At 34.1% G+C, this 24,572-nt stretch overlaps 5 protein-coding genes across 6 annotated transcripts; 3 read left to right on the plus strand and 2 right to left on the minus strand.

Moving 5' to 3' along the window:
* Positions 1-275: 275 nt before the first annotated feature.
* LOC106385281 (probable nucleoside diphosphate kinase 5) lies at positions 276-1,665 on the plus strand. 2 transcript variants are annotated; one of them, XM_013825202.3, is made up of 5 exons: positions 276-520; positions 729-930; positions 1,006-1,113; positions 1,275-1,384; positions 1,478-1,665. In XM_013825202.3, exons 2-5 carry the CDS (start codon positions 749-751, stop codon positions 1,507-1,509), a joined length of 432 nt encoding a protein of 143 aa, XP_013680656.1. In that variant the 5' UTR covers positions 276-520; positions 729-748; the 3' UTR covers positions 1,510-1,665. The 2 variants fall into 2 exon arrangements, with proteins under 2 accessions (XP_013680656.1, XP_013680655.1); XM_013825201.3 differs by having other exon boundaries at positions 294-520; positions 721-930.
* Positions 1,666-1,900: 235 nt separating this feature from the next.
* Positions 1,901-8,795, plus strand: LOC106386196 (protein LAZY 2-like). The gene is made up of 6 exons (XM_013826077.3): positions 1,901-5,324; positions 5,445-5,523; positions 5,732-6,336; positions 6,411-6,594; positions 6,677-6,745; positions 6,837-8,795. Exons 1-5 carry the CDS (start codon positions 5,319-5,321, stop codon positions 6,694-6,696), a joined length of 894 nt encoding a protein of 297 aa, XP_013681531.1. The 5' UTR covers positions 1,901-5,318; the 3' UTR covers positions 6,697-6,745; positions 6,837-8,795.
* Positions 8,796-9,021: 226 nt separating this feature from the next.
* LOC106387620 (protein TIFY 11A) lies at positions 9,022-10,720 on the plus strand. Its single transcript, XM_013827518.3, has 4 exons — positions 9,022-9,466; positions 9,731-9,836; positions 9,913-10,230; positions 10,366-10,720. Exons 1-4 carry the CDS (start codon positions 9,292-9,294, stop codon positions 10,568-10,570), a joined length of 804 nt encoding a protein of 267 aa, XP_013682972.2. The 5' UTR covers positions 9,022-9,291; the 3' UTR covers positions 10,571-10,720.
* A 6,866-nt stretch (positions 10,721-17,586) lies between these two features.
* Positions 17,587-20,981, minus strand: LOC125577166 (auxin-responsive protein SAUR77-like). Its single transcript, XM_048738145.1, has one exon. The coding sequence runs from the start codon at positions 20,292-20,294 to the stop codon at positions 19,902-19,904; it is 393 nt and encodes a 130-aa protein (XP_048594102.1). The 5' UTR covers positions 20,295-20,981; the 3' UTR covers positions 17,587-19,901.
* Positions 20,982-21,189: 208 nt separating this feature from the next.
* On the minus strand, positions 21,190-24,547 carry LOC106387618 (alanine aminotransferase 1, mitochondrial). The gene is made up of 14 exons (XM_013827516.3): positions 24,283-24,547; positions 23,807-23,857; positions 23,669-23,719; positions 23,530-23,595; positions 23,389-23,450; positions 23,230-23,308; positions 23,050-23,154; positions 22,849-22,959; positions 22,624-22,761; positions 22,335-22,530; positions 22,088-22,242; positions 21,928-22,002; positions 21,638-21,841; positions 21,190-21,538 (listed from the first exon to the last, which is right to left on the minus strand). Exons 1-14 carry the CDS (start codon positions 24,499-24,501, stop codon positions 21,422-21,424), a joined length of 1,629 nt encoding a protein of 542 aa, XP_013682970.1. The 5' UTR covers positions 24,502-24,547; the 3' UTR covers positions 21,190-21,421.
* Between the last annotated feature and the right edge of the window lie 25 nt (positions 24,548-24,572).

Here is a 24,572-nt window from a genome sequence, read left to right on the forward strand (position 1 = left end):
TATATTTTGTGGAAGCACGATGATTTAGTGGTTTAAATTTTTACACTAAATAAATAATATTAAGTTTAAAGGATGATCGTTAAAAAAGGATTAAAGGATGACGTAATTTATTTGACGAGTTTTTATTTTATTTTGAATATACATTTTTTATTTAATTTTTTTTAAAGAAGTGCAAGAAAATGCATATGATACTATAGTCTTGCTATTTATTATTTAAAGGGATATGTTGGTGGGCTTAATTTTAAATAGCCTAACCGGCCCAAATTGATAATAAAGATTGATTGTAAAAGATTCATTCAACCGTGATTGAGTAAATTAAAAGCGCGTTTTAGAGTTTAACTGCCGCTTGCCGGAGGAGAAAACTCAACTCGCCGTTACCTACCCCGAACACCAGTTTTATTCCCGCCTGACATCCACCGCGCCGTTTCTGAACTCCGATTAAGTTGATGTCAGGATTCGCAGCTCACCTAGTGTTGTTACTCCTGGTTCTTGTCTCTGTCTCCTTGTCGCCGTCGGTCAGGTGAGCTAGAAAAGCTAGGGTTTTTATCGGTTTGGTCTGAGAACTCTATTGGATTCGATCTGCGAGTTCGGTTTTAGATCCAATTGAAAACTCTTGTCTCTGGATGAATCTCGTAGCTGTTTAGCTTATACCAAATGTCAACGGCTTAGTGTTTTGTTTACTTTTTTTGTTATCCGATTTGATGAGCTAAAACTGTTTAGGTGTTTAGGTAAAGAGAGAACATTGGCTATGATAAAGCCAGATGGAGTCTCTGGTAACTACACTGAAGAAATCAAAAGGCTCATTGTCGAGGCTGGTTTTAATATCGTCAAGGAGAGGCTTACTCAGCTGGAGAAGGAGGCAGCCTCTGCGTTCTACGACGAGCATTCGTCAAGGAGCTTTTTTCCTCATCTTGTTTCTTACATGACAAGGTGAGCAAGTTTCGATGCTAACACTATAAGTGCATCTGCTTTTGCTAATGCGTGTGAACTACTGTATGTGATAAGTGGTCCTGTGGTGGTGATGGTGTTGGAGAAAGGAGACGCTGTTTCTGATTGGCGTGGTTTAATCGGGCCTACTGATTCGCAAAAGGCTAAGATATCTCATCCTCACAGGTTTGATTTATTCTCTTTGTATTTATAGAATTCGCAAATACATTGTGAGACTTAAGTTATGACTCATTAGGTTATTTAAAGATCATTCTTTGACTTGTTATGACTCATTTGGTTGATCTTCCGTCATGTATCACTATAAACTCTTGTCTTGTTTCTTGCAGCATCAGAGCATTGTGTGGTAAGGACTCTCAGAGAAACTGTGTGCACGGCTCCGATTCAACTTCATCAGCTGAGAGAGAAATTAACTTTTTCTTCAAGGATGTAGTTTCAGGTTTAGTGGTTTTTTCACATCCCTTTTTGTTCCTTGATTCAGTATTATTAGTTAGTATCATTGACCAAACCATATCCGTTCTGATATTTGCAGGTGACATCGCTTCACAACATGATGAACTATAAGATACACCAATATATATTCTCTTTGTAATCTTGTAACTGTTGGTTGATCTATCTATAGTCACATATACTGTTTCATAACAAATGTTCATTAATCTCGATTGAACTTTATGAATTTTGGGAACAAATTTCAATCTAAAGACACATCAGTATACTTTACATAGACACCCCCCAAGGTTTATCTATGCATACAATATTTGTTTTCCGGGGCTTTTTGTTCTGGATAACTCAAGCCTCGCCCAGGTATTAGGGTAAGATGGGCAAAAGGCCTATTATTTTTTAGTTTTGAAAAAAATTGTAAATATAGAAATTTAACAAAGAAGAAATAAAAAGCGTGGAAAGGGAAGAGAGGAAAACATTCCTGAAATAGAAACTTTAGTTTAGCTCAGCTACGGAAACGTTACAAAACAGAAGAAAAAGTCTCGTCTTAACAATTACTCACATGCTTTCTCCATTCTTCCATCGTTCTTCGGTCCTTGTGCATTTGTCATCTCGATATTTTTCTCTCTTTGCCTCACTCTCTAATCATAAATTAAACCTTTTTAACGTAGTTAACGAATTGAGTGACGAGTTGGGTTTACGGGTTTGAATGATAGGGAAACTGATATTACATGGTTTTGGCTATAGGAGAATTACTAAATTCAGTCACAAATCTTCGGTTATTTAAAAAAAAAAGACGAGTTGGGTTTAGGCCAATACACAACCAGTTCATTTTTCTCGGGAAATTTTAGTGTTTAGATGTGTAACATTTGAGAAATTTGTACTAATCATTCAGTTTAATACATTTCTGAAAATATAATAGTAGGATATCTAAGAGCATATTCATCATTCAAAAACTCAGATGAGTTTCTTAAACTATACTTTAATATTAAAAGGACTTTGTACCAAAAAAATATAATAGTATATCTAAAAAGTTATAGACTTTTTTGGCCCCTATATCACTAAAATGTGTGCAATTTTTTATATCAATTGTCTAGAATTAATTTAATGTTTGTTAATAATTAAGGATATAATTATAGTTTAATAATCCATTTCTGATATCTAGCCCATATTATGAAGTATGATGAAAGATTATATATATATATATATATATATATATTTATTTATTTATTTTTAAATAATTTTCAGTATAGTGCACTGGCTGTTAAATAAAGGTGGAGCTTGCGGGTCAAGAGACTGCATGGGCCAGGAATGGTGGCCACCGGTGTACGTTCCAATGACTTTATTCAACAACATGATGTATGTATAATTTGATTCTTTATATCTTGTTGCTACTTAACCGATAACTTTATTCGGTCTATTTAACGTCTAGTCGCATGCTGACGAATCGCGTGACGATTGAGCATCCATTAACAACAACATGATGAATTTCAAATATATAAATTTCTACTTCCAAGTTTTTGTAAAGTAAAGGGAATTAGAATCTAGATGTCTAACACGTGTACTGTTTGGAGAATCACAAAGACATCTTAAGAACTCCCTAGATTTTGTGTTAATCACAGTAAACAAGAGTTAAGACAACGTATTAAATGTATAAACCACATATTAATCACTATTTAGAGTGGTCCCTAATCCTAATTCTTGTCCCAATGTCCCCACTCATTCTTAATTAAGTACATTTTTAATCAGGTGTGTGTGCGCGCGTCAGTGTGATGCCATTATAAACATTTGGATTAGTGTCTAAGTGTCTAACTTTATATTCAGTAATTCTCGGGTTTGCTAAAGATACTGCTAAGTAAGTATAAATTGAAGTATAGTACTCGGTAATTAAATAAAAATATCTAGAAAAATTAAAAGAAGAAGGTGAGAGAGAAAGTTGACGTAGAAGACAAAGTTTCATGGAGACCAAGAAAATGTTTGCTAATCCATAAATCCAATGATGTTAATTGATTTGGTAACATGCAATTCTATTGGGCTTTGACAATCATTTTTATTTTATTTATTTACATATCCTTTAAGCAAGCAGAAAGCCTATTTTTACTGATCCATATAAGTGGGAGCAGTTCCACATGGATACACTGCAGACATAAAAAAAAAACATTTTTATGTGAGTTGGTGCAAGAGTTTAGAAATATTGGACACTTGCCCTAAAGAATTTATAAGACACTTGCCCTTATACGTAGAAGAGTTAAAGACTTGAGGGGACATTGCACAGCTCTTTACATGGATTTTCGTTATTTTTTCTTTCTTTCCGACTCTTTGTATCAGATCTTTATGCACTTTTTGAAAATAACTTTAGCACTTTACAGATTTTTAATAGTTTTCTTATAAGATCTAAGACTACTGTGGATACATAATTGATGATCAATAATACATTGTATAGTAGACATGTCTAATCTTGGACTTAGTCGCTTGTCTTTATTATACATTGTTTGACGTTTGTTTTGTAAGCTATGAGTTACGACATTGAACTGACACCAATTTCACCATCCATGTTAATGCAGCTTACTATAAGTATATATACTTTCGGTAACCAGCACTGGCTCGAAACGATACGAGCCTGTAAATGAACTATGGCTAACTTAAATTTTCATACGATTTGAATAATTTTCATACGGATTTGAATATGTATTAATTAAACAACATTACGTAGTCATGTACGTTGTGGTATAATGGTCTCGATTACCATCAAGAAAGTAAATTAGTTACGTTTCAAAGTGTGCAAATACTTTGTAATTTGTATGGGCTATTAATTTAGTCACTTCGACTTGAGTTTTTTGGTCGGGACGCTTTATCCGTTGATAGATTTCAGGAAAATCTTTGCCAACCTGCTCACGTCCAAATATGTGATGGCTAAATGCATTACGTAAATAATTAAAAGCTACACTTTACATACCTATAAATAATATCGACTGAACATACAATTATATAAATAAAATGTAAAACTTTGGGACCAGTCACCAGACATAAGTTTAATTTCTTGCCTCACCTATAAATGAGTTAATTATTAATTTTGTAATACTACTTTCGATAACTATATATGGTTGATTCTCTTTTATATGTCAATGAAATTTTAATCTTTAGGACCAGAAAACATAATTAAGTTAATTTTCGCACCTAAAACTAAGTTAATTATTAATTTTGAAACACTACTTTCGATAACTATGCTTAATTATCTACTTTTTTTGCATATACCCATGTCAACAGTGGTGGAACTAGCAACGTGCCCAATTATATGTATACTAATAAACACAAGTTTATAAGTAATTAACACAAACTTGAGGAGAACCCACTCCGTGTCACCGTACTAACCATTCAACGTAATGCATGTCTAGGGATTCAATTATTTCTCGTTCTTAGAACTTTGACTGGTGAAACATATCGAGACTAGTCTAACTTCTGTATATCGTCAAGGTTGCTCCACGGCCACCGTGTATGATGAGCCGAGATCAAAGCCGTGACGTTCTCTCCAATACACGGGTTTAAACCTATAATTAAGTTTTTTTAAAAAAGAATTAATGTATAGCTAATCTGTGGGCCGTAGTAAAATGTAGAAGAATGTTGGTGGACTCGTTGCTTACGTGGGAATATGTGCTTTAATATGAGTGAGTTTGTGAGTTGTATAAAGTAGCAACAGTGAGATAATATCTGAACACAAGATTACAAAGAACAGTTTAAAAGTTTTCTTTTTAAAAGTTGAAATCCTCTCGTTTAAATAGTCAAACTTGGAACTTGAACAACATCAAATTCACCAATCTTAGTCCAACTTGTCTAAAACTCTCTCCCACTCTATAATAACCAATAGCAATTCACCAGTGACTTAATACATATATACATTCAATCTCTTTGTTATAGAAGATCATAAAAAAAACATGAAGGTCAGTTTTGTGGTCCTTTGCATTTAGTATATGTATATACATAACACATGATATGTTCTCATTGATTTTATTTTATTTTATTCATATGGTTTCTAATTTTTTTTTCCTTGTTGTATTCAGTTCTTAGGATGGATGCTGAACAAGCAAAATGCAAAACATGGGGATTATAATAGAACAAGCACTTCCTCTGCTTCTTCTCGTAAGATTTTACTTTCATAAATCTTAACTTAAAGATTCTGTTGTCTGCTAGGGATATGTGCGACCAATCCACCAGGATTCTTGTCTCTTTTTGAAATTTATTGTCCTAGTTAAATCTTGGTTTTGGACCTATTTTTACAAGATTCTTGTCTTTTCTTCTGCTAATTTGATTGGTCATCTAATTTTTGTTTCTTGAATATTGGTTTTAGATCATGTGAAGCAAGAGTCAAGAGAGGAGTTTAGCGACTGGCCTCACGCTTTGCTTGCTATTGGAACGTTTGGTTCAACAAGCACTGGTGTGAGCCAAAAAGAGAGCAACAATGTTCATGAAGAGATCGAAGAAGAGAAGAAGTCTATCTCGCATTCCGAGCAAGAAGAAGAGCCTTCTTCATCTGATGATATTGATGATTTTACTCCAGAGGAGGCCAAGAAGCTGCAAAAGGAGTTGATGAAGATTTTATCAAGAACTAAGAAAAGGAAGTCTGATGTGAATAGAGAGCTCATGAAAAACCTTCCTTTGGATAGATTCTTGAACTGTCCATCGAGTTTAGATGTGGAGAGGCGAATCAGCAATGCACTCTGCGCTGTTGTGGATTCATCTGAAGAGAGTGAAGATATGGAACGAACAATTAACGTTATTCTTGGTAGATGCAAAGAGATATCTATAGAGAGCAAGAAGAATAAGATGAAGACGGAGATAAGCAAGACGTCTGTCTCATATCTTTTCAAGAAGATCTTTGTATGTGCGGATGGGTTTTCTACACCCCCGAACCCTAGCCTGAGAGACACGCTTCAAGAATCAAGAATGGAGAAGGTAAAAAGAGTATATATAAATTTTATTCAAATATAATATTTTTAGGTTGTCTCTAATCTAATATCAATTTACAGTTGTTGAAGATGATGCTACATAAGAAGATTAATGTTCAATCCTCGTCGAAACCAGCAACATCAACAACACAGAGATGCTTGCAAGGCAAGAAACAACTCTCTTTGAAGAGTGAAGAAAAAGAAGAAACCAACGAAAGAAGAAGTAGCAGCGATGGACATAAATGGGTGAAAACAGATTCTGACTGTGAGTTTTCATCGGATTCTCATTAAATTTAGTAAAAACTCATAAATAAACAAGAGCTAATTCTATCTTGTTTTTATTACAGTCATAGTTCTTGAGATCTGATCAAAACATTCGTTCTTCAAGCCCTTGCAAGAATCTATTCAGCGTACAGGTAATTAAGACATAACACGAGAATCTCTTAAGCTTCTATGTTTGTCTTATCTAAAGCTTATGTGAGATGTTTTCTTCGATCATTTATGCAGATTCAAACTCGTAAAGGAAATAACGAAACGAGTCTCTTATTTTGGAGGATTTTTTTGATGCATCTGCACGTGTACATGTATGTATACCTTGTTTTTTTGCATGATTTGATATGTGGGCATTTGGGCCCATAGAGGCAAACATGTTCTTGAAACATACATACATGTGTGTATTTATGTGATCATTTGTGTAATGTTAAGGTGGACAACCTTACGTTTTAAAGGTGAATATTTCTTCTTCAATGCTATATTCTTTGTGCGTTTGGTTAAGTTATTTGTAAGAGAAGCCATATGTTGAACTGAATAATACTTCTTCTAGTTTATCCTTGTTATATATCATATAAAAAATGTTAGAGGTCCCAATCAATTACCAAAAAATATGAAGATTCACTCAGGATGAGGAGAAACTATAACCACTTAATAATTTCCCCCGTTTTCTTGGATTAGTAGTAGTAAGTGCTTTCAAAATAAAACAATGAATTGTGAGATTATTCTTCCAAGTCTGTCCTAGTTTCAAACATATATATTACAAAACAAGCCCAAGTCAGACCCAAGGCCCAAGACCCATTTATGTTAGGGTTTCTAGCAATCTAGACTCTTATATATGTTGTTATGAACTCTTGTGTAAGTAACTTTGGTTGTCATAATTGCAACCACATTAAACCTTTTTTATGATATCAATCAATCTTGTTAGCTCTTGGTGACAACTCTCAAGCTTCCTCTCTTTAGTTTCTTTATCATTCAATAAAGTTCTATGAGGCTATTAGTTTTTCAATAAGCTCGTTAGAACATAAATCTATTTTATCTTCAAATGTTATCAATATACACCACTGCTTGCTACAATTAAAATACCACTAATTAAAATAACCAAAATAAAATTCATAAACTAAACTATCCCTTTAGCATAAAAACATTGGTGTTTAATTTTTGACTTGCTTTCTCGGAAGTTTTAAAATCGAATATTTGACTAGTACAAGTTTGATCACATTCACACGTAACAGTTAGTTATGGGCTATTTCGGCAAAAAGTTAGAAATCACACTTCCGAAGAATCTCAAACATACGGAACTGAAAGTTTCAGCCCAAGCCCATTTTATATACATTGCTAACAAAAACGTAAAGAAATTCTGAGAGCCACAACTTCCTAGGAATCTCCGGGAGAAAGAAATTCAAAAATACAATCGAAAGATTAAGCTCCACATCACGAAGGTCCCAGGAACCATACTTTTATTCTCTCTTTTTAGAAAAGTATCATTTTACCAGAACACGTTTTTTCTAACGAGTCGTAATCATGAAGCAACGTATTGATCATTGCATCCGTGAAAGGGCCAGTTCAGTCAATTAATCCTTTAGCGATTAGTTTTTTTTTTTGACTAATCGTATAAGGTGGGATCAAAAGATTTGCCTTCTCTCGTGGAAAAAAAAAAATGCAAATCACACATTACTGCTGTCGCGAGTGCGTCGTATGATATTGCGCGACTTGTCCTAATCATAACAGATGACTCTATTTAACTCACGTGTTTTTTTCATGTTCTGTCGGGTCTCAGACAAGTGCATTCTTTTGAATTTTTTTCACACGGAACTCCGGAAATTACGAGGCAGAGCCCCCACATGGCCCACGTTCTATTCTATCCGAGTTTCCGTTAAAGTTAACTAACAAGTTCTTGTAACGCATGAAAAGTCCCATGAATGCGAGTTATAACTACGATGCTGCCACACGATAAGCTAGACTTAGTTCTTGTGAAAGGGCAGTTTTGTAGTTACATACATCTTTGGGGGTTCCTTTGCGAATATGTAGCAGATTGGCTAACGGCGTTTGATAACGTGGTCGTCGGTTTGTAACTCTTTACGCGTAAGGAAAACGTGCGGGAAATTCTAATCGGAAAAAAAGAATTGTTTAGTCTAAATTTAAAATCTGACCGTCCATAAACAGATATTCTGTAACAAAATAAACAAAAACATGTGAGCATATTTAAATAGTAAGATAGGCGATGGATTTGTTATACCAAACTTATAACAATAAATAATCAACAATGGATTACTACCATTAACTTTAATATTGTTATGAAATTTCCTCTCTCTTTCACTCGAGGAATATTTATTTGCTTTTTTTTTTTTTTTTTTTTTTTTTTTTTTGACAGCCGAGGAATATTTATTTGCTATTAATGATGAATTATGCCAAATATCTGAATTTTCATTTATCAATAAAAAGTAAAATTACTACATACTGAAAAAGAAGAATAAGAAAATAAAACAAAAAAAAAATTATTTTCATCTTTATTTATTTATTGGAGGCTATTAAAAGCCACAGAAAATGAGTTTATAAAACACATGAGCGAGCTCGACGCATCCCACTTCTCTTTCTTCCATTTGACGCACAGAAAAAGGAAAAATAAGATAACAAATACATAACTAAAAACAAACAGAATTCTGGAGAATCTCTCCTTATTATTCACAATATGTCAAGAAATGAAGATGGTAAGGCACCACCGCCGGAGAAGTCCAACTTCACCCGGCGATGTAGTTTGCTCAGCCGTTACTTGAAGGAGAAGGGTAGTTTCGGTAATATAGATCTTGGATTGGTCCGAAAGCCTGGTCCGGATCTCGGGTTACCCGGAAACTCTGATCAACAAGGTACTTTATATCTTCCTAGCTCTCACGTCCGCCACTTGTAATAGTAAAGTCTGTTTTTATTTTATTTATTTGCAAGTCACTTCCTTAAAACTCGAATTAATCTACTTTTGTAAAATGTAACCAGGAAAAAAATAAGAAGAGAATTTAGTTGATTTTGGAAACTGATACGGTTCATGAATCGCAAAAAATAATAATTATTTTTTGTAAAGTTTATTCGTTTGATTCCAATAAAGCTGACAAGAGTTGTTTATTCTCTTTATTCAGAGAAACAAAAAGTGATGCATAAGGCAAATTCGGAACTCAAAGCCCTTAATGTCTTAGGCGAACCCTCTAGTTCATTTGGAGGCAAAGCCAAAGCTACCAATCTCAGGTGAGGTCTATAATAATACTTGTTGCTCTTCCGGTTTTTAAATGTTTCTCTTCTGAAACCGGATTTTGGTTTACAGTGAACCATCAGAGCCAGTTAGTTCTCAGCTGACAATATTCTTTGGAGGAAAAGTTCTAGTATACAATGAGTTTCCTTCAGACAAAGCTAAAGAGATAATACAGGTAGCAAAAGAAGCCAAGTCTGTGACTGATATTAACATTCAGACACAAATCAATGTCCAAAAGGACCACAACAAAAGCAACATGGTTCTTCCTGATCTCAACGAGCCCACAGATACTGCGGATGTCAAACAACAGCAACAACAACAAAACCAGCTCGTGGAACGTATAGCACGTAGAGCTTCCTTACATCGCTTCTTTGCTAAACGTAAAGACAGGTAAACATAACTTGACTAGTTCAAAAGATTATGTATTTGACAACTATAAGTGCTCTTAAATGATCCTAGTAATCAATCAAAACCGCGATAGATACTCACATGACAATTTTCGTATATTTTCTTTTTTCATCACAGGGCTGTGGCTAGAGCTCCATACCAAGTTAACCAAAATGGTGGTGGTCATCATTATCCTCCGAAGCCAGAGACTGTACCTGGTCAACAGCTAGAGCAGGGACAGTCGTCACAACCACAACGACCGGCTCAACCCAAACCAGAATGTGATAAAGATATGTTGATGGAAGAAGGCCAGTGTTCGAAAGATCTCGAACTTAGGCTATAATCAAATTTTGTTAAATATTTGTAAGAAACTTAAACTTAAGATGATCGTCTGACTTATTTTAAATGATTTGCTTTGTACTAAAGTTTGCAATCAATTTTTAACTTGGATATTAATAAATGCAATAGTGAATTTAGTTGCAATTTATAACAATTTGGTTTGCAAGTTATTGTGGAGTTTATTTTTAGTCGTTAGGTGCAAGTTATAACGATTTGGTTTACAATTATCCTCTAAAAAGTTCAATCAAAAAGATTCTATCATGAAATATTTAATTTGTAGTTGTAGGCAACAAACTAATTGATGATGGTAAGGATTTGATTAAATATTACAGTATTTTTTTTTGCATGATGTATATATAGAAGAAATTTGAAAATGCATATTTTGATGTATTTTAGCTGTTTTTGGACTTGTCCGTTATCAACGGAGTTAATCTTCACGTCAACGGAGTTTATAACTCACTCCACCATAATATAAAACAACACACGGAAGGCACTTTCATGTTTTTTTTCTTTTGGTAAAAAAAAAGTGTTTTCACCTCTTTGCCGGGAAGTCAAGCAATGTAAATAGTCCCTCCTAGTGCGAATCGAACCCGGATGGCGGAAGTTACAACCGCAACCACTTTCATGGTTTTTGTTAAGAGTATTTTTCAATTTGAAACTTTATTGGGGAAGTATAAATCTTGAAAGTTTAAAGTGGAAGTAAGTTCCACTTTGAAAGTTTTTCATGGGATTTTCCCAATGTTTTTTTTCCAACAGAAATTCGTGAGTAATTGGTTAGGCTGTAACAGTAAAAAATTTACTTTAGAATTTAGTCTATAGAATTTTTTATTTAGCTTTAGAAGATGTAGCTTTAAAATTTCTTACCGGTAAAAAGATGGGGCTTTAAAAAATAACATTTTATAGCTTTTTTTTTGTTTTTGACTGTAACATTAATTTTTTGGTTGTAGCTTTAAAAATTTATATAAAATATAATTGGTAGTTTTTAAGACTGTAAATAAAAATTAAAGCTAAAGTCACTTGCTACAGCCCAACCAATCATCTCCGAAGTACGACACTATGTTGAGTACTCCTAATTTAAATATTCCCTCAGTTTCATAATAGATGAAGTTTTGGTTCTTTGCACACATATTAAAAAATTATCTTTTCTGAACAAAAAAATCATTGGAATATAATTTAAAACTAATTTATTTAATTATAAACAAACATAATAAAAACATCATTAGCTACACAGTTTTTGATAAAGTTAAAGTTACCTAGATATATGAAAACATCATCTATTGTGAAACAAAAACAATCGCCTAAAACATCATATATATTGAAACAGAGAGAGTATCTATTTTGGATAATGTAACTGTGGCTTTTATTATAGAGAAAGTCATTTGGTAAAGTACATCAATTACATGAGATTGTAGCAAATTACATTACAATTTTTTTGGCATCGACTTCAATTGTATAATTTTCGCCTATTAGAATTACCTAACCTAGTTTATGATGGATAAAGAATGTCCTTTTTGGAGTGAAAATGGAAATGAGAGAGTGAGTTTGCTTACAATATTTTTGTAAGCTGTAAAGCTTCAAAAGCTTGTTGACTTCTCTTGTGATATACTGTTTTCAGTTTTTCATAATGAATTTTGATTTTTGAGTATGGTCACGGCGTGCGTGATGTGGTTTGATCAGTTTAGTAAATGTTTTTGACATTTCTAGTCCTTTTTTTATTGATATACCAAAATACAAATAGAGGTATTGAATTGTATCCAAAGCAACAACATACAATTTATTAAATAAGTATAAATATGCGACATATGCTGAAGATAAATTGTTTGTAGAAATGAAGAAATTCCTGATCCTTTTTATGTTTTCTCTTAGTTTACTAAAAAAATTTCTCAACAAAATATCATAACAATATTGTAATAGTACATACCAACATAGAATTTCATAATAAAAATATCTCATTATTTAACGAAGATGCATGCCTGATCGGATTAATTTATTTAGAATTTCATACCAAAAGAAATTATAGATTTCTATTAATTACATAAGACATAGTAAAATATATAATTATTTGAGAGTTACTTGAAACTATTTATAGAAATCATTACGAATTTGAATTGCTTTATAAAAACTTAATATTATGTTTCACTATTATATTTACTTATAATATTGAATAAAATATATTTGTAAATAACATATTTTAAAAATAAATTCACATGACATTCAAAGGTTGAAAAGACAATGTGGCAATAACATCTAAAACATAAAAACAAATAAATTAACATATAAGAGAATTTCTTGCTCTTCTAATTACAATAAAGTATCACAATTAAGAAGCTTCTACTTTTTAATCAGTGATTATATCAAAAGCTTAAAATATATTAGCTTTCCTCTCTTATAATATGGTATTAATATAATATTGAGGAAAAAATAAGAAAAAAATAATGTAATTTGAGCAAAAAAAAAAAACTAATGATATGATTCTATGAGAACTGGTCGAACCAGAACGCCTAGATCAATCCTCTTCTTCTTCTTTTATGGTCGATAGACTCTATTAGTTCAACACTTCGAATTCAAAGCACTTGTTACGTTATTACCTCTTGTTGGAATAGATTCGAGTTCGAAGCATTTGTTACTTTATTATCTCTTGTTGAAACATCAGATGTCAACATTTTGAGAAGATGGAAGCTGAGCGAATGTGAAGAAGATTGAAAGGAAAGTTACATCAAGATTTTGAGAAGATGTAAGCTGAACGAATGTGAAGAAGATTGAAGGAAAAGTTTAGAACAATGTCTCAAGATGCTGGAGACTTTAGTTTCCTCTATCTGAGGAACCGTTCCCGCTTACCGGGAAGGTTCCTTTTCCTCCAAGTATTGAAAGGAACCGTTCTCGCATTGCCTTGTGATCCTCTCATCGTCTCCTATATGAGTCACAGTTGCTGAAGTCTGGACATTTTCAGATGATTTTTGATCCACAGTTTCATCATTGTGCTGGCAACATCTTCGGGTTCCTCTTGGTTCGTTGAGCTTGTGTGTGTCTCGGGTTGGGCTTTTACTCTTTGAGGATTTTATCACGTTCTGTTGGGTTGAGCAGAAAGAAGAAGGTGTTGACTCGCATTGAAGAAGATTGAAGGGAGGGTGTCTCAAGATGCTGGAGACTTTATTTTCAAAATGGAGTTAGAAGCATTTTTTACTCCAAGTTTCGTATTAAAGTGAAATACAGATGGGTTTATATATGCTCTAACAACAACAATTTTTAATAAGCTTTGCTTTTTTGAAACCAAACAATTTTTTTTTGATAAAATAATGATTCTAAAACGCTCATATACAGTTTAACATGTTACTTGAAAATATTTTTGGTTTCGGATCACTCTAATTTACTAGCTGATTTCTTATTTTGTTGCCAGTAATACTTTCTACAAACACATTGGTAAAAAGAACAGCTTAATTCCACTCAAAATTGAAAACAGAAAAATGCATCAAAGAAGAAGAAAGAAGAGACAGATGAATAATGTCTCGTAAATGGCACCGATTTGGAAAAAGATATTGATTTACTCTATTTATATGACTGTATCATACAATATAAAGAAACTAAGATCATCAATAAAGGAATCAGAATCAATTAGATTCTTTCAATTATTATCAAAAGGGAGAAAATTTTGAAAGTACAGGTTTCGAACCTGCACATCTATACTATATTAAAAGGGCTTGAGGGAGGCTTTTTAGAGTGTCCACGTCGGACAGGAAAATAGTCCAATCAGAACATTTCCTTTTGCCACGTCATGTACTTTTTTTGGTTTATGATTGTACGTTGGGGCTCTTTCTAACAGTTAAGGTGGGCTTCTGTAGGGGCTCTCTCTAAAAAAATGATTGGCCCACCCAGCTCTTACTTCTTCGTCTTCAAGTTTTGGAAGTCTCTCCCGACGATTTCACTTCATCTTCTCCAATCCCTAATTTTTTTTTCACCGTTACCTTATCATCAATGACTATGTTAAAGCCATTCTTCAATGTTTTGTTCCATCTCCCCTTCATACTTCTCCTATATAAAGCTCTCTTTCTAAACTTAGATCCATCCTAAATCGAAAAAATTACTCTGCAGAAACGATATCCATGGCAATGAAATCCACCACGAAGTCTCAGCTAGCCACCGGTAAATCTCCCGTCGCCATGTACTTCAACGACATCTCGCCGGGACTTTCTGAGTCACAGCTTCGATTCCGATTGATCCATTTTTGGGAGGCAAAGAACATCGCCAAAGGTGGAACTTTAATTGGGGTTGGTATGGGGTTACCCAACTCAACAGCTTCTGTGCGTAACTTCATCAAAGCCTCGAAAGTAACCACTTGAAGCTCAATAGTATAAATGTGTTTTGTCTGTGTGATGAAGAGCCACACAGCTACGATGGAGAGATACTTCGATGATATTTATAATTTTGCTGGAAATAATAGTTCATCATCGCTGCCATAGTCAATCCTCGCTGTCGTACGGTAGTGTTGGTTTGAATTTTCCATTTTGTCTGGGTATTTTTCGATCGCCAAAATTTGACTGAGGTTTTCTTTTGGTAATAAGCAGATCGACAAGTTCAGATCATTGAGAGGTAGCAAAATGTTTACTTGCAATGATCAACGCATAATTGCTCTTGAATTGGACACAGGTGCAAGTCGACTACAAAGTCTTGAGCAATTGATGGGCCATTTTACAGTGAAGATCCAATGTCCCTACTTCCCATGTTTTGTTTGTCTGTTGGTATTTTCTGTAATGGAAGTGTCAATCTTTTGGTAGGGAACTGTTAAATCTTCTTTCTTTTTTTTGTAAAAAGGCCTACAAAACTGTTAACTCTTCACAAAGCATTTTTGAGGTTTAATTCTTTTTCTTTTTACTCCTCTCTATCTAATCTAAGTGTGTATGCCTATCATATTTGTCTCAGTTAGTTCAGGCAGCAGTTGTGGTAGAAGACATGATTAAGACAGAGTGCTTGAAAAATGAACTGTGGTATTGTTCTTCTCTTTTAGCTGCTGTCAAAATGCTTTATGGGCTAACTGTCCATCTCTTCACCCTCGATGCAGCTATTATATATTACAATAAAACCATAACTCAATCAGATATGGATGAGACAAAGCCAATCGGCTTACCAGGTCAGAAGTCACAACCCGTTTCGGATCCACAAGAAAGAAGCAGTAGAGGTAAGTGCGGGAAACACAGTAGAAAAGCTTCAGGGCGCGTGCAAAAACGGAGGCTTCTTTATCAAACTAGATTCAACGTGTGTTTATGTGTAGCAGTGTAGATATATGTAATATTGTAGCAGTGGATGGCCCGAGAGAATGTGTACTGTGTACACATACATATATGTAGAAGACTAACTAATGTGGTTTTAATTAGTATCAAAACAATTGTTTCGATATATGCTAAGCTGATGTTAGGACGAAAACTTAGATTCTTTGTAAATTTCTCTCTGTATAAACAGTGGTTGGATGATTATAAGAGGCTTCAATCTTTCTTTTTCTTCATTTATGGATTTAAGCCTTGCCTTAAACTAAAAAATTTCAAATAAGTATAAGAAATTATTTTGAACCAGCATACAAAATTTAAATCGGTATTATTTAATGCTATATAATTTTCTTTATTATAGTTACTTTGTTGTATTATTCATATATAATAGAAAACCGGAATTTGCATAATAATGTTTCTCTTGCATTTAGGTTAAAACATGTATTCAGAGTATTGTTCATCCCACTAAAGAAAATTAAAAGTAGAAGTTTGTAATCTTGGAAAACTAGAGTTCAACTGGTTGACTATAGTTGAAGAAAGGAATACTACGTTCCAGTTCATTCCCAGATTATTTTACCATTTGCAAAGAAAATTTATTACTTATAAGGCTTACTAATTCCCCATCGTTCCTTTTCTATAAAGAACTATGGCACAAATATATTCCATATCAAATCATACAAGGAACAATTATTCCTTCAGTTTTTTTCTTATAGTTCCCTTAGATTTTTTTTTCACTTAAATTGTCACCAATTGGACCTTAAATTACATCATTTAACCTTTCAAAAACAATAGGTTTGCAAAATGTATACGAAAAAATCAGTCAAAAAAATGTATACGAAAAAGTATTAATGGATTCAAAAAATGTATAAGAAGGAAAAATAATTTATGATTTATGTATTGAATTTTAAATATAGTTCTGAATAATTTTATTTATTTAATAAATATAGAATAAAAATTGAAAAACAAAATATAATCGCATTAATTAAATAGGAAAATCTTCTTATTAATTAGAAAAGCATGTGTTTTCTAACAAGACTAACAAATAACAAAAATAAAATAAAATTTAATATTACTTTCAATAGACAATAAATTAAATATTTTTAAATGTATATTAAAACTTAAAAAATTACTCACAAAATGGTTAGTTGGAAAAACACACATAGTATTCTAATAAACTACTACTTCATTGATTTATATTTTTTTTAAAGGGCTTTTGACTACTATTTCAGTTATTTACTGCTTTTACATTAACTATTTAATTAGTTTCAGGAGGTACAACCAAATGATAATGGTCTGAGGATGCTGCTACCATCGAAGTAGATTTGACCAACAATCAAGAAATTAGAGCCTAAGCACATATCTGCCCCTCATATTAACATGCACAAATCAAAGAGCTTATGTTCAAAAAGTCTTAAGAGCACACAGTGACAATATGGAAAGCAATATCTGAACAAAAAACTATACTATACTAAAAGCCAAATATACTCACGATTTAGCATGTCCACGTAGGACTTAAAATTCAGGCCAATCAGATTGCTTCATCTCTCCACATCACCACCACACGTTTGGATCATAGAAGATGATTTTCGTTTAGTTTTTGGGCTTTTGTTTTAATCTGACCAAGCCCAGTTGAGACTAGGAATTTATTTCATTTTTGCATTATTGAAAGTCTTTTTTTTCTTTATTGAATGTGGGAAATCAAACGCCGTAATTCTTCACAACTCACCGATTCCGGCTGATGTCTATGTAACGCCTTCATTTATGTCACTTAATCAAAGCATCTATACTATAAGTTATTTTCAATCCAATCAAAATGTTGACATTAATTATTGTCCACAAATGATGATTTAATAAAATACATAATAATTTATTTACTTAATTATTTTTTCCAAGTCTCATCAAACCAAGGCCAATCAAAATAAAGAAGAATAAATCTTATGAATGGTTTCTCTTTTTTTAAGTACCAAACTTTAGCTTAGATTAAAAAAGAATGATGGAAGAATTTCTAATAAAAATAGAAACAAATTATTCACAAAAATCAGTCATAGTTAACAAAATATATGTATAATTGACAAAAAAAAAACATCTAATGTGACACTTAAGGCTATATCTAAATATCATCACCACAGACAAAATATGTGCAAACTTAGAGACTAAAAAAAAGTTACTAATCAAGACGATACCAAAACAATGGAGTAATGCATCAGCTACTTAACCGCTGCCAACTAATCATCCTATCTTTTGTCTATCTTTTGTTGATTAGCCATATCATTAGAACCACATTACTAAATGCTCTCAACGGAACCAAATCACCACCCAAACAGAATCTCACAGAGCAAACTAAAAACAAAAATAAACAAATACAATCAATTAAAAAGCGTAGTATAATTAGAGAATGAAGTGGAATAATATGAAATTAATGATATTTGATCATTAACCTCCCATTTTTTTAAAAAAAAAATATTAGGACAAAATAACAACCCAAAAATGAGATTTATTGCATGGAGTACGAGTTAGAAAACTTGAGTGTTACTCATCCGTTTTACAAGCAAGTAAAGCTATAATATTATGCCATCCAAACAATATAAACAATTAATAAGATCATCATCAAGCTAAAATTAATTTAAAATTATAAGAAGAAATTAATTAAAAATTATAAGAAGAAATAAGATCATCATCAAACTAAAATTAATTAAAAATTATAAGAAGAAATTTACCCGGGCGTAGCCCGGGAAAAGACCCTAGTGATAGTTAAAAGGAGTAAAATTCAAGCCACTAGACCTAAAAGACTTTCAGAGATTTGGTGCCCCTAAAATATATATATTGTGTGGCGCCTAAAACCCAAGTTTTACGGGTTTTAGCCCAGGGCCGGGCCTGCTTGGAAAGAGCATTATTTTCTTGATGCATCTATTTTCATGTTGGAGATGAGGTTGAGATTGAAGAAGTCAAGGTAAACAAACGATATTTCCAACTTATATATGCTTAACCTGATATGAAGTGAATTTTAAATTGTGTGGTTTTGTGACCAGATGTATGCGGATGAGCTTAGGTTGATGGAAACAGTGTTTAAAGGAATAGACAAGCAGTACCAATATTTAAGTAACTTTGGACTATATGACAAGCTCCTGATGAAGAACAACAGCCGCAGCGAACTTCCGGCTTGGAAGATAGACGATAATGAGATTGTTTGAATCTGTTGTTTATTCTTGCTTTGTTTGAGTCTGTGAACCTTTTTTATTCTTTCTTGTTCGAATATGTAAACTTTGAATCCTATTTTGATTTGAGTTTTCTTTCGGTTTGAAATATGGAAAAGCATGCAGTAGTAGTTCAACAACGTTTTATATTATGGTCTTCTCAAGAACAATACGTTTAGTTTAATCGTCAGTAAAAGCTCTCAATAAAACTTCTTGCTCTCACAAAAGCTCATCTTAGTTTCTGTAAACTGCATGTGTGATCATATCTTCAAAGAGAGGACTTAAGAATCAGAATCCCTTAGTCGCAGAACTCATCCATGAAGCTCGTGTGGAACTCAGTGACACGGTTTACGATTGCAGGAACCAAGCTTAAACCAAACCATTTGCTAAGTTAATATAAGATGTTTTATACCTTGGGAGGGCTCATGACAAGGCTGGCGAGAATCTGACCAGAGATGTTGGAGCAAAGATTCACAGAGGCCAATTTGTATATCTGTTCTCTTACATCAGAAGTGAATCCAGTAATCTCCATGTAACCGCCTCTCTTCCCACACTCTCCGTAGTACCCTATTGGGAAAAGAATGAATCCAGTTTGAGACTAGTTGCCCACTGAGCATAAGCTTATCAATGGACTAGGAAACAGGTTGAAAACTAAATAACACATGCAAAATATATAGCATACATGTATATAGAATGGAGCTAGAAGTCATTAAAACATAAGTTTTATTATTGACTGAATTAGTGTTAGGGAAGATGTCCTAAGAATGATTAGAAAACAAAACCGAAGTTAATGTTTTGGGGATCGCATTGGATCATGTAGGAACAAATAAAAACTTTCAATAAATAAAATATATATTAAGACAAATAAGTAATAACGTCGCCGTCAATAAGTGTAGAACTCAGCCAACTCCTGGACAGATCCTATCTCTCGATCATCATCATCGTCGTGATTGGAGAAACTGTCTTCGAGCATCCATAATAAGTGCTCGAACAATACTACTTCACAAGCTAGTACTAAGACAGTCTTTTGATCGTGAAGTTCGTTGATGAATCTCGACGATCTATCAAGTAGTTCTTGGACAAGCGGATGGTTGATGACGTTGGAACTAAGCATGTAAGGTCTCCGAGACTTCCCGACGTAGACCAGTTGAAGATCTTCGCAATTTGAGACCTTGGTGGTGGCCACGGAGGAGGTGGATTCGGTGGTTGAGTGGTGGTTCTTGGTGAAGGAAGGCCATTTCTTTATGAGCTTTGTTAGCTTTCCGAACTTGGCCATTAGTATAGTATTAAACCTTTGATTTTGAGAAATTTTGGAGGTTTTTAAATTAAATAAAAGAAGTTATCAAGTATTTGTCTTGAAGGTGATGAAGTTACGTTCGTTTGTATTTATACTGAGAGATGGATAGAGAAAGATGAACAGCTAATAAAGACAAGGGTACATAATCCGTAAAACTAGTGTCTCCTTGCTATATTTTCATTTATGTAAGTATTATGGAGTATAACGTATAATATGTGTGCATGTTGATATGTGCATACGTATGCATGCTAGTGGGTTGGACAAATCTCCTGTATATATGTTGTTGTCTAATTAATGATCAGATCAAGGTGATCGATGATTTTATTGATAAAGATTACATCATATGCACTGCAGACAACGTTGAATTGTAAACACAAACCCTTGTCCTTGTAGGTAATGTAGGATATAACAAAGTAACAAACCAACTTTATTGATTGAGCTTTTATTGTTTTGTTAAAATCCAATCTCATCTAACTGAGTCTTTAATAGTGAAGAAAATAATTGCATTTTCATTTATAAAAGATCAGCAGCTTTTAATTTTGGTAGGCAAGGCAACAGCCAACAAAATCAAAGTATTAAATTGAAACAAATAAATAAATCAACAAACAAGTTAGTTGCAATAGCAAATAAGCCAGTTGGGATGTTGTTGTTCTCTAAAAGAGTGCATTACACTTACGTTTTTTTTTTTGTAATAGACTTTTTCATTATCTTTAATTCAAAATTCCATTAATCCAGAAACTTATATTTACATCCTTTTACGTCATGTCCTTATATAGTATAATACATCATAATAAATTCAAATCCACTTGATCATATATTTTAATTTAATCAAATTTGTATGAAAATGAAACTTTGAAATATGAAAAACATGCAATAGTTCAACATTGTTTTAATATGGGGTTTTAAAAACAACTAATCGTATTTAAAAACCTCTCAATAAAACTTTATCCTCTCACAAAAGCTCTAACATATGCTCTCACACTTACTATCTTAGTTTTTGTAAACACAACGTCAATGGAAAAGAAACGGCATAGGTCTCTGTTGCTTATTATTACTCAAGATTGATCATATCTATCAAGAGAGGTTTAAAAAAAAAACTGAATCCCTTAGTTGCGGAACTCATCCATGAAGCTCTTGTGGAACTCAGTGAGACGGTTCACGATTGCAGGAATCTTATCTTCTTGAGGAAGTATGGTGCACCTGAAATGCCACGTTCCCGGTACCTACATCAAACCGACAAAAACACACAAAGATTAATCACAATAGTAAGTGAAGTTTTTGTTCGGTTACTTGGAGAAAAGGACACATTCTCAGTTTCAAACCTGTCTAAAGCCAGAGCCAGGGACCACGACTATTCCGGTAGCGTTTAAAAGGCGTTTGCAGTAGAACGCGTCTGGTGCTGTCTTTGCAGCTTCTGCAGCTGCAATGGCCTTTTGTGGAAGGTTAATGCAAGGGAATAGATACATAGCTCCTTCTGCTCTGTTGCATGTCACACCCTCCAGCTTGTTCAGAGCTTCTTCAAGGGTCTGCACGGTTCAACCCAAACACATTAAGATTTAAGACCATAAGTAACTGTGTATCATAGTAACTTCTCTGTGAATGGCTGGCTAACCTTTGCACGTTTTGCTAAAGAGGAGAGGATTCCCTCTTTCTCTGCTATGTATGAGTCATAGGAGTCGTCACCAGGCTGATCAAAATTTAATAAAATCTGTTAAAGTCAATTGAGCTTTAAACCAAACCAGCTGTTAAAGTAATATTAGATGTTTTTATACCTTTGGAGGGCTCATGACGAGGCTAGCAAGAATCTGACCAGAGATGTTGGAGCAAAGATTCACAGAAGCCAGTTTGTATATCTGTGCTCTTACATCAGAAGTGAAGCCAGTAATCTCCATGTAACCACCTCTTTTCCCACACTCTCCGTAGTACCCTATTTGAAAGAAAGAATGAATCCAGTTTTGAGACTAGTTGCTCATTGAGTATAAGCTTATCAATAGACTAGGAAACAAGTTGTTTTCAAACCTTTGGAGATAGACTGGAACGAGACTAAGCAGACATCCTTCTCACCGTAGCCCATAGACCGGGCTACTTTCTTGAAAGAATGGAACTTTTTGTCAGGGACGTAGACGTTTTCCTGATAAACCTCGTCGGCTAAAAGAACTAAGCCCTCTTTCTTACAGAAATCAACAATCTCACGCTGGTTTTCTTCCGCAAGAACCTTTAACCAGACAAATAACAGACCAAAATTCAGACAAAATGTAAAATTTGGATTGGAGTAGTTTTGTGGTTTAGTCTTGAAGATCCAGCTTACCTGTCCTGTCGGGTTCCCAGGGTTGATGACCACCAAGGCTCTTACAGTGATGCCCTTTGACCTAGCATCCTGCAGTTGCTTCTTCAGCTCAGATATCTCAAGACCCCATCCTGACGCTTCGTCAAGGTAGTACGGAACCTACCAGAAGAAGATGACAGCAATCAGAACAAAGAAGGTATGCACCAAGAAATGATATATTCATCAGACAGACATAAGGAAACATACCAGACTTCCGCCATGAAGGGCAATGGAAGCTGAGTACAGTGGGTACTGAGGAATAGGGCAAATGATTCCATCTTTTTCTGAACTTATGAGAAGTTGCATCATCATATGAACCTTGAACAAGAGGAAACATTACTGTTACCATAAAAAACAATTCGTTCTATAATTTTCTAAAGATTTGAGGGAAGTTTTGATGATGGTTACCCCAGGGCTAGCACCATCTGTCATGAAAATATCATTAGGATCAGCAGGGAAACCATCACGGGCTTCGATTCCAGCAGCAATTGCATCACGTAGTCCCTTGATACCCTGAAACACAACAGAAGATTAAGAAAAGGAATCATTCACTAAGAGATGCTGTTTAAGAATGACTATGCAACAAACCTGGCTGTGGCTGTAAGCACCGGTAGCTTTCCCGGGAATCTGGTCGAGAATCTTCCAAGCGCGCTCAATAGAATCAGAACTGATAAAAAATTGCAACATCCATTGTTAAACAAAAGCTTATACCACCAGAACAGCGAGGTTAGGACATATAAATGGTACCTGAACAAACCATGTGTTGCACTCTCGTCCAACAAAGCTGTGTGGGAACACAAAGCAAGAACCTGAGAGGAGACATAGATGTTACATGTTAACTCAACATATGTAACAAATCAGAAACCATCAAAGCTCACTTATTGTTACCTCTCTGAAAAAAGTTATCGGCTGCTGGCCTAGAGATTGCGGATTTCCAATGTTACAGTAGATAATCTGACCAAAAACCGATGAGATTCGTAAGTTAAACACAAGATTGAACGGCATAAGAAAAAAGAATACACCGTACCTCATCGAAGGGATAAGCATCCTTGTTAATCTTCAAATCTTCTTGAAGTTTCTGTAAGGTGGGAGAAGAAAGCAAGATGAGTAAGGCAGTCTCTCAAGTTTAGAAGAATACAACTTAGGACAAAGATGGTTGCTTTACCTGAGCAATGTTGACAATCTCTCCACGGACAGCATACTCACATTTCAGAACCTGACACAACCCAAAAAAAAAATGTTTAAGACAACAGTCAATAGAATTAGCTGTAGACACAGAACTGTCCCCTGAGAAGAAACTATTCAATTTAAAAGAATTGAGCATGATCATGTCAACAAAATGGGAAGAAAAAAAGCGTTAAACAACCAATTAATTAATCACAAAGATCGAATCTTTTACATGCATCTAGAAACGAACAGAGACACTAAAGCAACTTAAAAAAAAAAGTCTCAGCTAATATAATAATACATAGCAAAGACATATCATTTAAAGTGTTAATAATCAAACCCCTAAGCAGATGCTCAATAACTCTCTAGATTAACACATATCAATCTCCACGAATACATATCTTGAACAAAAAAGCAACCACAGCTATTGATTAAAGAAGAGAAAAAGCTGAGAGAAACAAAAAAAAACTCCACCTTGGGGTTGAGGGAGTCAAGAGTAACGGGAAGAGAGGACGACGACGAATCAGAACCAGAACCAGACATGTCTGAAGACGAAGAAAAGAGACGCGGCGAAGAAAGAACAGGAGCAGAGTCGGAAGCAGCTAGTAGAGAGAGAAGGCGGAGGCTTTTGTGACGAGCTTGATGAGTCTGGTCTATGAGATTTTTAGCTTGGCCAATAACGAATCTCCGCATCTTTTTATAACTTTTACTTGGTGCCCAATCACAAAACCAGTAGATATTTCAATGGTTTTGGCTCAAAAGAC

This window comes from Brassica napus, chromosome A8 (genome assembly GCF_020379485.1).
Source record: "Brassica napus cultivar Da-Ae chromosome A8, Da-Ae, whole genome shotgun sequence".
Classification (NCBI taxonomy): Eukaryota; Viridiplantae; Streptophyta; class Magnoliopsida; order Brassicales; family Brassicaceae; genus Brassica; species Brassica napus.